General features: G+C 42.2%; 1 protein-coding gene across 1 annotated transcript in view; it reads right to left on the bottom strand.

Annotated features, from left to right (window-relative positions):
• The window catches only part of LOC116271047 (E3 ubiquitin-protein ligase TRIM37-like), a 51,034-nt gene that overhangs the window by 6,747 nt on the left and 32,132 nt on the right, over window positions 1-12,155 (bottom strand). Inside the window, exon 7 of the mRNA XM_031657513.1 lies at window positions 10,363-10,441. Coding sequence (XP_031513373.1) covers window positions 10,363-10,441 — 79 coding nt within the window. The remainder of the gene's footprint in view (window positions 1-10,362; window positions 10,442-12,155) is intronic.

Below are 12,155 nucleotides of genomic sequence, written 5' to 3'. Positions count from 1 at the left end.
GAACCCAGAAGATGGAGGTTGCAGTGAGCCAACATCGCACTACTGCACTCCAGCCTGGGTGACAGAGCGAGACTCTCTCTCAAAAAAAAAAAAAAAAAAAGTTAATATGTCAAGAAAAATGGTGGATACTATGCAAGATCATATGGGTGATTACAGCAAAGCGATGGAACCTATAATTAAATAATAATAGAAACGTAAGACATGAAAAATACCACAACAGAGATGATGAATGCTTTTAGTTGGCTAATCAGTAGGCTCTAAACTGCTGAAAAGAAAATCAGTAAAACTTGAAGATAAGTTAACAAAAATTACCTTAACTGAAACACAACAGAAAAAAATGAAGGAAAAATAAAATCAACCCAGAATATAACATCCAAAAGCTGTGGGACAGTATCTGTGTAAAATATGCACAATTAGAATCCTAGAAGGAGAAGAGAAAGATAATGCCTCAGTCTCCCAACTAGTTAGGATTACAGGCATGCACCACCACGCCTGGCTAATTTTGGGCAGAAGATAATGAGCAGAAGAAATATTTGAAGAAATAATGGCTTAGAGTTTTCCAAAATTAATGACAGACACAAAACCACAGATACAAGAAACTCAGAGAACACCAAGCAAAGCTAGGCGAGGTGGGTCACACCTGTAATCCCAGCACTTTGCTTGGCTGAGGTGGGAGGATAGCTTAAACTTAGGAGTTCAAGACCAGCATGGGCAATGCAGTGAGACTCTCTCTGAAAAAAAAAAAAATTAGCTGGACATGGTGTGTGGCTTGCAGTCCCAGCTACTCGGGAGGCTGAGGTGGGAGGATTGCTTGAGACCAGGAGGGTTGAGGATGCAGTGAGCTGTGATTGTGCCACTGCTCTCCAGCCTGGGTGACAGAGCAAGACCTTGTCTCAAAAAAAAAAAAAAAAAAAAAAAAAAGGGCTAGGCATAGTAGCTCACACCTGTAATCCTAGCACTTTAGGAGGCCGAGGCAAGTGGATCACTAGAGGCCAGGAGTTTGAAACCAGCTTGGGCAACGTGGAGAAACCCTGTCTCTACTAAAAATACAAAAATTAGCTAAGCATGGTGGTGCACGCCTGTAATCCCAGCTACTAGGGAGGTTGAGGCACAAGAATCGTGTGAACCTGGGAGGTGGAGTTCGCAGTGAGCTGAGATCGAGCCACTGCACTCCAGCCCAGGTGACAGAGCAGGACTCTGTCTCAAAAGAAAAAACAAAATCAAGACCGGGCCTGGTGGCTCACGCCTGTAATCCCAGCATTTTGGGAGGCTGAGGCCGGCGGATCACAAGGTCAGGAGTTCGAGACCAACCTGACCAACATGGTGAAATCCTTTCTCTACTAAAAATACAAAAAATTTGTGAGCGTGGGGGCGCATGCCTGTAATCCCAGCTACTCAGGTGGCTGAGGCAGGAGAATCACTTGAACCTGGGAGGCAGACGTTGCAGTGAGCCGAGATTGCGCCACTGCACTCCAGCCTGGGCAACAGAGCGAAACTCTGTCTCAAAAAAAAAAAAAAGAAAAAAAATCAGACCACACCAAGCAAGGTAAATACCAACCACACCACACCTAAGAAAAAGAAGTTTCCTGGCCAGGCGTGGTGGCTCACAGCTGTAATCCCAGCACTTTGGGAGGCTGAGGCGGGCAGATTACTTGAGGTTAGGAGTTCAAGATCAGCCTGGCTAACACGGTGAAACCCCATTTCTGCTAAAAATAAAGAATATGAGCTGGGTGTGGTGGCGCACGCCTGTAATCCCAGCTACTTGGAAGGCTGAGGTAGAAGAATCACTTGCACCCGGGACGCGGAGGTTGCAATGAGCTGAGATCACGCTATTGCACTCCAGCTTGAGCAACAAGAGCAAAACTCTGTCTCAAAAAAAGAAAAAAGTTTCCTTCTAGTTGGTTACACTGGTGAATTCTACTAAACAGTTAAAGAATAAGGCCAGGCACGGTGGCTCATGCCTATAATCCCAGCAACTTGGGAGGCCAAGGTGGGTGGATCACCTGAGGTCAGGAGTTCAAGACCAGCCTGGCCAACATGGTGAAACCTTGTCTCTACTAAAAATACAAAAATTAGCTGGATGTGGTGGCAGGTGCCTGTAATCCCAGCTACTTGGGATGCTGAGACAGGAGAATCGCTTGAACCTGGGAGGTGGAGGTTGCAGTGAGCTGAGATAAAAAATAATAATAATAAATAACACCAAATCTACGCCTTCTTTTCCAGAAAACAACAGAACACTCACTTTATGAGGTCAGCATTACTCTGACACCAAATCAGATGAAGACAGAAAATTTCAGACCAGTATCGCTCTGAATATAGATGGAAAAGTTCTAGGCAAAATATTAGCAAAACAAATACCATTACACACCTATTAGAATGGCTAAAAAATAGCTGGTTAGCTCAGTTGGTTAGAAGAAAAACCAAAACGAATGGCTAGAAAACTTCTGGCAGTGCCAAATGTTTGTGAGATGCAACTGGTACTTTCATGTGCTACTGATGGGAATGCAGAATGGTATGTCACTGTGGAGACTGGGCAGCGCCTCAGTAAAGACTCTACTTACCATATGACTCAGTGCAATGAGTGCTGATACCAACTACCCGGAGTTCGGTCAAACTATACAGGTTATGGGCAAAGTTTTCCACAAGACTGCCCTCATTCCAGACACTAGCTCCAAGTTCCGGGATCCTGAGGCAACCCTCACTTTTGACCAGCTGATTACAAATTTGGGCATTTTTGCTATCCTACTCAGGTTTGATAATTGACTAGAACAACTCACAGAACTCAGAAATGCACTTATGATCAGAGTTTCATTATGACAAAAGGTTACAAATAAGCCAGCTAAAGGGAGAAATACATAGGGTGAGGCCTGGGAGAGTCCCAAATGTGAAGGCCCCTTGACTTCAGGACAACTTGCTCTCCAGGCACACTGATACATTTCCCTGGTTGACAGTGCTCTGTACTTACGTATTTTATAAAAATATGTAAGAGTTTCCCTCTTACTTAGAATGCCTTTCTCTGACAGAAGCCTAGCTCTCATTAGCTATGATATATGTATGTATTTGTTCAACCCTAATATACAAGTAGCTTGTATAAATAAGAGGGAAACTCACTCAAGCTTTAGTGTCCAGTTTTTTTTTTTGTTTTGAGATGGAGTTTCACTCCTTTTGCCCAGGCTGGAGTGCAATGGCACGATCTCGGTTCACGGCAACCTCTGTCTACCAGGTTCAAGTGATTTTTCTGCCTCAGTCTCGCAAGTAGTTGGGATTACAGGCATGCACCACCACACCCAGCTAATTTTGTATTTTTTGTAAAGATGGGGTTTCTCCATTTTGGTCAGGTTGGTCTCAAACTCCCGACCTCAGGTAATCCGCCTGCCTTGGCCTCCTGAAGTGCTGGGATTACAGGCGTGAGCCCCCGTGCCTGGTAAGTATCCAGATTTTTACTGGAACTTCCTTATGTAGGTGTAACCATCACTGGCAGTGAGTCGGACTGGACTATCACATGGTTCAGAGCCCAGCTCTCTAATGACACTCACAGCATTTCTGGTGTAGCCAGCCCCAATCCTGGGTCATCTCATTAACATAAACTAGCAAGGGCCACCATAAATAACTCCTATCACTTGGGGAATGCCAAGGATTTAGAGGGCACTTCCCAGGAACTAGGACAAAGGCCAGATTCTCTATTACATACCCAGCAATCCCGCCCCTAGGCATGTATGGTTTGGCTGTGTCCCCACCCAAATCTCATCTTGAATTCCCACGTATCGTGGGAGGGACCCAGTGGGAGGTAAATGAATCACGGGGGCAAGACTCTCCTGTGCTGTTCTCATGATACTGAATGTCTCATGAGATCTGATGGTTTTATAAGGCGGAGTTTCCCTGCACAAGCTCTCTTGTCTGCCACCATGTGAGATGTGCCTTTTACCTTTTGCCATGATTGTGAGGTCTCCCCAGCCACGTGGAACTGTAAGTCCAATAAACCTCTTTCTTTTGTAAAATGCCCAGTCTCGAGTATGTCTTTATCAGCAGCATGAAAACAGAATACAGCATGTAACACTAGAGAATAAAAGCTTACACTCACACAAAAACCTGTACCCAAATGTTTACAAGAGTCTAATCATCCTAAACTAGAAATAACCCAAATGGGCAAATGAATAAACAGTGGTGTATCCACACAGTGGACTACTACTACTCAGCAATGAAAAAGAATGAAGTGCTGATTCACACAAGACGAGTGAAACTTAACTGCACTTTGCGAAGCAAGAGGCCAAACTGTGATCCCATTTACATGACTCTGTGGAAAAGCAAAAACTAAAAGGGCAGAGAACAGATCAGACCAGATCAGTGGTAGCCAGGAGCTGCGGGGGAGGGAGGTGGTTACCTGTAAAGGGCCAGCACAGGGGAATTTTGGGGGTGACTGAAATGTTCTGTATAGTATTGTGGTGGCGAATACATGACATTTGTTGAAACCCACAGAACTGTATGCCAGAAAGACTGAATTTTAATGTATGTAAATTTACAAATTAACCAGGATATGTGGGGGAGGACAGAATGTAGACCATAACAGATGAACCTAACTGTTACACCAACGAGGCACAATATCACAATGAAGGGAATGGGAAAGAAAAGAATTAATGTAATTTTGAATCTAAGGACCTAAATATCTTTGAAAAAAATGTTATGACACGATACTGAAAAGCTAAAGACTAAAAGAACTGTATACAAGCACTGTATTTTAGGTGGTAAATTTGTTTTTTGTAGGGCACAGCCTGGAATCCACAGGAGGCCAACAGTTCTGAAGCTACTTGTATATTCGAGTTGAGCTAGTGCATACATGCATCATAGCTAATGAGAGCTAGGCTCCTGTCAGAGAAAGGCATTCTAAATAAGAGGGAAGACCAGAATGAAGCCTCTGGAGTTGAACTGTTACCAGTGTAGACTCACAGTCATAGTGACACACACACACAGATATGTACAGAAATACATATGTGTGTATTTGCATGAGTAACTATACAGTTGGCCCTCTATATCTTTGCCTTCTGCATCCATGGAGTCAACCAACAATGGACAGAATTTATTTTTAAAAAAATAGCACAACAATAATTTACATTGTATTTATTTACATTGTATTAGGTATTATAGGTAATCCAGAGATGATTTAGTGTGTCTGGGAGATCAGGTGTGGTGGCTCACACCTGTAGTCCCAGCTACCTGACAGGCTGAGGTGGGAGGATTGCTTTAGCCCAAGAGTTCATTGCTGCAGTGAGCTATGCACAGCCGCACCCCAGCCTGGGCAACAGAATGAAACCCTGTCTCAAAACCAAAACAAAGTATCCAGGAGGATGTGCATAGGTTATATGCAAACACTATGCCATTTTATACAAGGGACTTAAGCATCTGTGGACTTTGGTATCCACAGAGGGTCTTGGAACCAATTCCTCACAGATACTGAGGAACAGCTGTCTATATGCATTTTCTTTCTTTTTTTTTTTTTTTCTTTTTTGAGATGGAGTTTTGCTCTTGTTGCCCAGGCTGAAGTGCAATGCAAGATCTCGGCTTACCGTAACCTCCACCTCCCAGGTTCAAGCAATTCTGTCTCAACCTCCCGAGTAGCTGCGTTTACAGGCGTGTGCCACCACATCTGGCTAATTTTGTATTTTTAGTAGAGATGGGGTTTCTCCATGTTGGTCAGGCTGGTCTTGAACTCCTGACCTCAGGTGATCCACCTGTCTTGGCCTCCCTGAGTACTGGGGTTAGAGGCATGAGTTGCTGTGCCCAGTCATACATATTCTCTTTTTTGAGACAGGGTCTCACTCTGTCACACAGGCTGAAGCGCAGTGGCACGATCTTGGCTCACTGCAATCTCTACCTCCCAAGCTCAAGTGATCCTCCTACCTCAGCCTCCCAAGTAGCCGGGACCACAGGTGCACACCACTACACCCAGCCAATTTACATTTTCTATGTATCCACTGAGTGGGACTAGAAGCAGTGACAGTCTAATAATAAATACGTGGCATCCAAATCTTTGTTTCTAAATAGCATTCTCCAATAATAAGAACCATGGTTCTCCAGGAAGTGGTTAATTCCATGGCTAGGGTAGGTATCTTGTGATGTCAGAAAGCAAAGAAATGCTTAAAAACAACAACAACAAGAATGAGACATATGAAAAGGGCACAGGAGCCAATCTGGAAGAGTTTCCAATGGCTGAAACCAGAACAAGCCAAGCTACAAAATATTAACTCAAAAACAAAATAAATATCCATCATATATAGATATATAAAGTAGCTGATATAAATAAGTAGCTGAAATTACAAAAACGGGGAAGAAAGGACTTGTCCTTACAGCATTCTAACAAAAAACATAGAAGAAATTAAGGAATTAGAAAATTACCATTAAAACATTACAGTAACCATTTCCATATGCAAGATCAACTACTAGGTGCTAAAATTAGTAAGTGAGAGTTTTGGCCGGGTGCCGGGCGCAGTGGCACATGCCTGTATCACAGCACTTTGGGAGGCTGAGGCGGGAGGGTCGCTTGAGCCCAAGAGCTCAAGAACCCCATCTCTACAAAAAACACAAAAATTCTCCCGGTGTGACTGCGCATGCCTGTAGTCCCAGCTACTCAGGAGGCTGAAGTGGGAGGATCGCTTAAGCCCAGGGGTTTGAGGCTTAGTGAGCCGACATCGCACCACCACAGAATAGGTAACAAAGCCAGACTCTGTCTTCCAAAAAAAAAAAAAAAAAAAGTTTAATAGAAACAAGGTATCTGCATAGTTTCAAAGTATCTGCCCCAAATATTTAGTAATTACAAAGGGGTAAAAACATAAATCTATAGTAAGAAATCCTCACAAAGGCTGGGCACGGTGGCTCACGCTTGTAATCCCAGCACTTTGGGAGGCCAAGGTGGGCGGATCACAAGGTCAGGAGATTGAGACCATCCTGGCAAACATGGTGAAACCCCACCTCTACTAAAAATACAAAAAAAATTAGCCAGGAGTGGTGGCGGGCGCCTGTAGTCCCAGCTACTCGGGAGGCTGAGGCAGGAGAATGGTGTGAACCTGGGAGGCAGAGCTTGCAGTGAGCTGAGATCCGGCTACTGCACTCCAGCCTGGGCGACAGAGCAAGACTCCTTCTCAAAAAAAAAAAAAAAGAAATCCTCACAAACACCACCTTAACCAAGTAATCTCACCGTTTAGTTCACCAATAAAAAATATCAACATCAGGGCTGGGCACAGTGGCTCATGCCTCTAATCTAGCACTTTGGGAGGCCAAGGCAAGTGGATCACTTGAGGTCAGAGTTCGCGACCAGCCTGGCCAACATGGTGAAACTCCGTCTCTACTAAAACACAAAAATTAGCCGGGCGTGGTGGTGCGTGCCTGTAATTCCAGCTACTTGGGAGGCTGAGGCAGGAGAGGCTCCTCTCCTGAGGCAGGAGAATGAATTGAATCAGGGAGGCAGAGGTAGCTGTGAGTCGAGATCATGCCACTGCACTCCAGCCTGGCCGACACAGTGAGACCCTATCTCAAAAAAAAAAAAAAAAAACAAAACAAAAACCAACATATCAACATCAGGCCAGGAGCACACCTGCAATCTAGCCTGCAATCAACCTAGCACTTTGGGAGGCTGAGGCAGGGGGATCGTTTTGAGCTCAGGAGTTGGAGACCAGCCTGGGCAACATGGTGAAACCCCATCTCCACAAAAAATAGGAAAATTAGCCAGGTGTGGTGGTGGACACCTATAGTCCCAGCTACTCAGGAGGCTTAGGTGGGAGGATCACTTGAGCCTGGGAAGCAGAGGCTGCAGTGAGCCAAGCTGGTGCCACTGCATTATAGCCTGAGTGACACAGTGAGACTCCGTCAAAAAAAAAAAAAATATATATATATGTATATTGATATATCAACATCATATCCCCCCTGATGTGATGCACTGAGAAGGGCCTTCTCAATAATGCATAACCTCAATTTAATATAAGAAAGCATCTGACAAACCCAAATAAGAAGAACATTTAAGAAAATAACACATCCTCTTCAAAAATATCAAGGTCATGAAAGCAAGGAAAGGCGGAGGAGCTGTCACATACTGAAGGATCCCAAGGAAACATGGCAACAAAATACAACGTGGGATCCTAGACCGGATCCTAGAACAGAAAAAGAACATTTGTGAAATAATGGTGGAATCTGAACAAATTCTGTAATTTGGTTAACAATATTATAACCAGGATTAACTTCTTAGTTTCGATCACCATTCTGTAATTATGTAAGGCATTAACAAAAGGAGAAGCTGGGCAGAGGGTATATGGAAACTCTTGTACAATTTTTGCAACTCTTTTACAAATCTAAAATTATCTCAAAATTAAAAGCTAAAAACAAAGAATAATCTTTAGGTTTTAAATTATTTGGTATCAGAATGTTGGGTTTGGTGCAAGCGAGATAAAGTGGAAAAGGCACTAGACCAGCAGTTCACCCCATCCCTGCCAGTGGTATTGAACCTTAAGAGAATCATACAACCTCCCCGAAACTCAGGCTCCACGGCCAAACAGGTTTGATATACAACTCATCTACCTCAAAGGTTACTTAAGGATCAATGACACAAGTAGTTAAAGTTGTCCAGAAAGGACATGTTCATGGACAACACAAGCATTAATATATCTCTAGCCCTAAGAGAAAACTCTATTCAGGAGAGATTTTCCAGGAATGAACTTGAGATAAAACACTAAATACAGAAGCAAGGTAACAGTAGACAGTTCTTCGGCAAAAAAGGAAAGGTTACAAAATTAAAAATAAAAAAACATGCTGAGGGCTCTATCAGGGTACAGAAAGAGCAAAAAAGTAGGACAAGCAGAGAGTGGAGTAACTGGTTCTTTTCCTGTGCCTTTTCCTTCCCTCTCTGCTACCTAAATGTTAGCACAGCAAACTACATCAAGCAAGAGAGGAAACAGCGGTGTTCCCGGCATCACCGAGGAACTCGGAGCAGCCTTAGTATATAAGACAGCTGGGCAACGAGAGAGAAATTTTAGAATGACTGGGATGGATGCTAGGCATCACTCCTCACCATGAGACTAAACACAAAACAAACTAATCAAATGTTTAGATCTTCTCTACACTACTAAACAGCCACAGTCAATGAGTAGAAAAAAGGGGTTTCTGGTCCCAATTTAATAAATAGCAGAGGCATATTTTCTCAAGTTGATTTTATTAACAAAAAGTGCAAACTATTTTGAACAAAAGTAAACTATGAGTCACAGCATTCAGCAAGACATAAGACACGGAATAGTGAACAATATTCACTAAGTAAAATACAGCAGATGAGAGTTGCCCACATGTATATTTAATTATTCATGCTTTTTCAATAGTCTCTTAGTCAACTTTCAGTGTAATTTTCACAAATATATAGCAACTCAAACACAAATGCAGGAGCACAATGGCAAAGTGTGGCAACTGTTTTGGGCTAATTATGAGTACGAAAGAAAACCTTATACCACAGTTTCACATTCATGTAAGCCACTGTGCAACATGAATGAGTCTTTAAAGGTGCTGACACTGAAATCAATGTACAACTAATGAAAATAAAGAAGGGGGCTTTAAAATATTTGCTGCACTATAGTCGTATGGTAAGAGGCAGAAAAAATGAAAGGATTTTAAATAATCTTACATGTGTCTACAGGTCCAGGAACGTTAACGAATCCAGGTGAACTTAATTCATTTAAAATTACATGTGCAGAAGTAACACAACAGAAAGATTCCATGCCATTAAACAGTGTGCCTGTGCCTGAACAAGTGAGAGAAGATACACACTCCAAAAAGGAGATTCAGTCTAGTGTTACTTCAGTTATTCACATAAAGTGTCTACAGGGCAGAATCTCTTCATAAGCAACTGTTCTGTTCACTAATCTACAGGAACTAATGAAACTGTAATTAAACTGTAATTAAAATCCCAAATATAAAGATGATTATTTCAACACAACTAAGCTCTAGCCAAAGACAGAAGAGCACCAATGCCAGGCAGGTTACTGACGGCATGCAGGGCCTAGAGGTACATTTTCTGGCAGTTAATCAGCCTTCTGCTGTAATAGACAAACTGCCTTTTGTGAATGTACAAATTTGCTAAATTAATAGAGAACTACATTGCTATTTCTTCACACTACAAAGAACTCTTCCCATACTGTTTTTGCCATGTGCTACTGCTGTCTTAGACTAAACTGTGCCACCTTCCAACAGTTTCCAAATTACTATTTCAGGTCGAGATAATGAAAAAATAAGACCAAATCTGATTATCTGACTGATGACAAATTTGAGCACCAACTACAGCAAAATTCAGGGTCAAGGTAGCTTGCAAGTCAGTTCTCTTGATTTGGCAATTACCTTCCACTGTTTTCATCTGGATTGAAGCTGAGATCTTCAGGGCCTATTTGTTCACCATCAGGAAAACTGGAATGTGTATCTATGATTGAAAAATAGATAAATAAACCATTTTAAATTTAAAAGCATATAATATAACAAGGGGAGTATTTTCCTTCTCAAGTCTTTAAATGATCTTACCAAATACGTTATTTAAGCAATAAAGATGTGCTGAGTTGTGAACAAATCTCTGTCTTCAGAGAATTTGTGATCTGAGTCAGGTATAATCAAACACAAAGGAAAAATAAAGGAGAAAAAACAAAATGTGTAATAGACCCACAATTAAAAGATGACAGGAATTGTCTCATTTTGTCCTCCTGGGACAATCTGGGGAGTTTAAGAAGGGAACAAGAAGCAATGATGTATATTCTCAAGATTCAAGACCTTATAAACATAAAACATATTTCAAAGCCAATTAAACTATGCATGCAAATATCACTACAAAACCACCAGCACTCCAAATAACTGGTTCTGTATTGAAACATATTCCAAACATATTCTGTATTAAAACATATTCCAAATGCTTGGTTCTGTATTGAAAAAGATACCAGAACAGCAGGAAAATATGTAAAATATAAAGCAGACAATTAGCAAAGGCTTGACAATGTTGTCACTCCAGGATACCTTGCAGAGGAATGCTCAGATTGATTATTAAGGCCTCTGGGTAACTTTAAATGTGTATTTCTCTAACTTGACAGGATATCCTTTTCTTGATTAATCCGTATTCCAGAAAACTGCTTCACAGCAGAATGCGTACAGTATATCCACATGACAGAATATTAGGTTGCCATAAAAAATGAAGTTTATGAAATTTTAAATAACATACAAATATACTTAAGTGAAAAAAGCAGAATACAACACTATTTATAAAATATTTAGGTAGGGCTGGCACAGTAGCTCACACCTGTAATCCCAGCACTTTGGGAGGCAGAGGTGGGCAGATCACCTGAGGTCAGGAGTTCAAGACCAGGCTGGCCAACATGGCAAAACCCTGTCTCTACTAAAAATTACAAAAACTAGCTGGATGTGGTAGCACGTGCCTGTAGTCCCAGCTACTCAGGAGGCTGAGGTGGGAGAATTGCTTGAACCTGGGAGGTAGAAGTTGCAGTGAGTTAAGATCGTGCCACTGCACTTCAGCCTGGGAGACAAAGCAAGACTCTATCAAAAAAAAAAAAAAAAGAAGAAGAAATGCAAATAAGAACAGAAGAAAACAAGGTAAAATATTAACATTAGGTTTCTCTTGTTGAGTTTTTTCCTAATAACTTTTTTGGAGGTAGGAGGGAATAAAAATTGATTTCACAATCTGCATGTATTTCTTTTTTTTTTTTTTTTTTTTGAGACTGAGTCTGGCTCTGTTGCCCAGGCTGGAGTGCAGTGGCCGGATCTCAGCTCACTGCAAGCTCCGCCTCCTGGGTTTACGCCATTCTCCTGCCTCAGCCTCTGGAGTAGCTGGGACCACAGGCGCCCGCCACCTCGCCCGGCTAGTTTTTTGTATTTTTTAGTAGAGACGGGGTTTCACCGTGTTAGCCAGGATGGTCTCGATCTCCTGACCTTGTGATCCGCCCGTCTCAGCCTCCCAAAGTGCTGGGATTACAGGCTTGAGCCACCGTGCCCGGCCAATCTGCATGTATTTCTAAGTTATTTTTGTTTTAAAAGGTTAAAGTTATCCTACAGTAGGCTAGAAAAATCTCTGAAAAGGAAAAAAATCCAAACATCTGAAATCTCCCCAGGGTTGGCAATCATTTCCTGTGAAGGGT

This window comes from Papio anubis, chromosome 17 (assembly GCF_008728515.1).
Source record: "Papio anubis isolate 15944 chromosome 17, Panubis1.0, whole genome shotgun sequence".
Taxonomy (NCBI): Eukaryota; Metazoa; Chordata; class Mammalia; order Primates; family Cercopithecidae; genus Papio; species Papio anubis.
The sequence above is the reverse complement of the archived record's forward strand: the minus strand, read 5'-3'. Positions and strand labels throughout refer to the sequence as shown.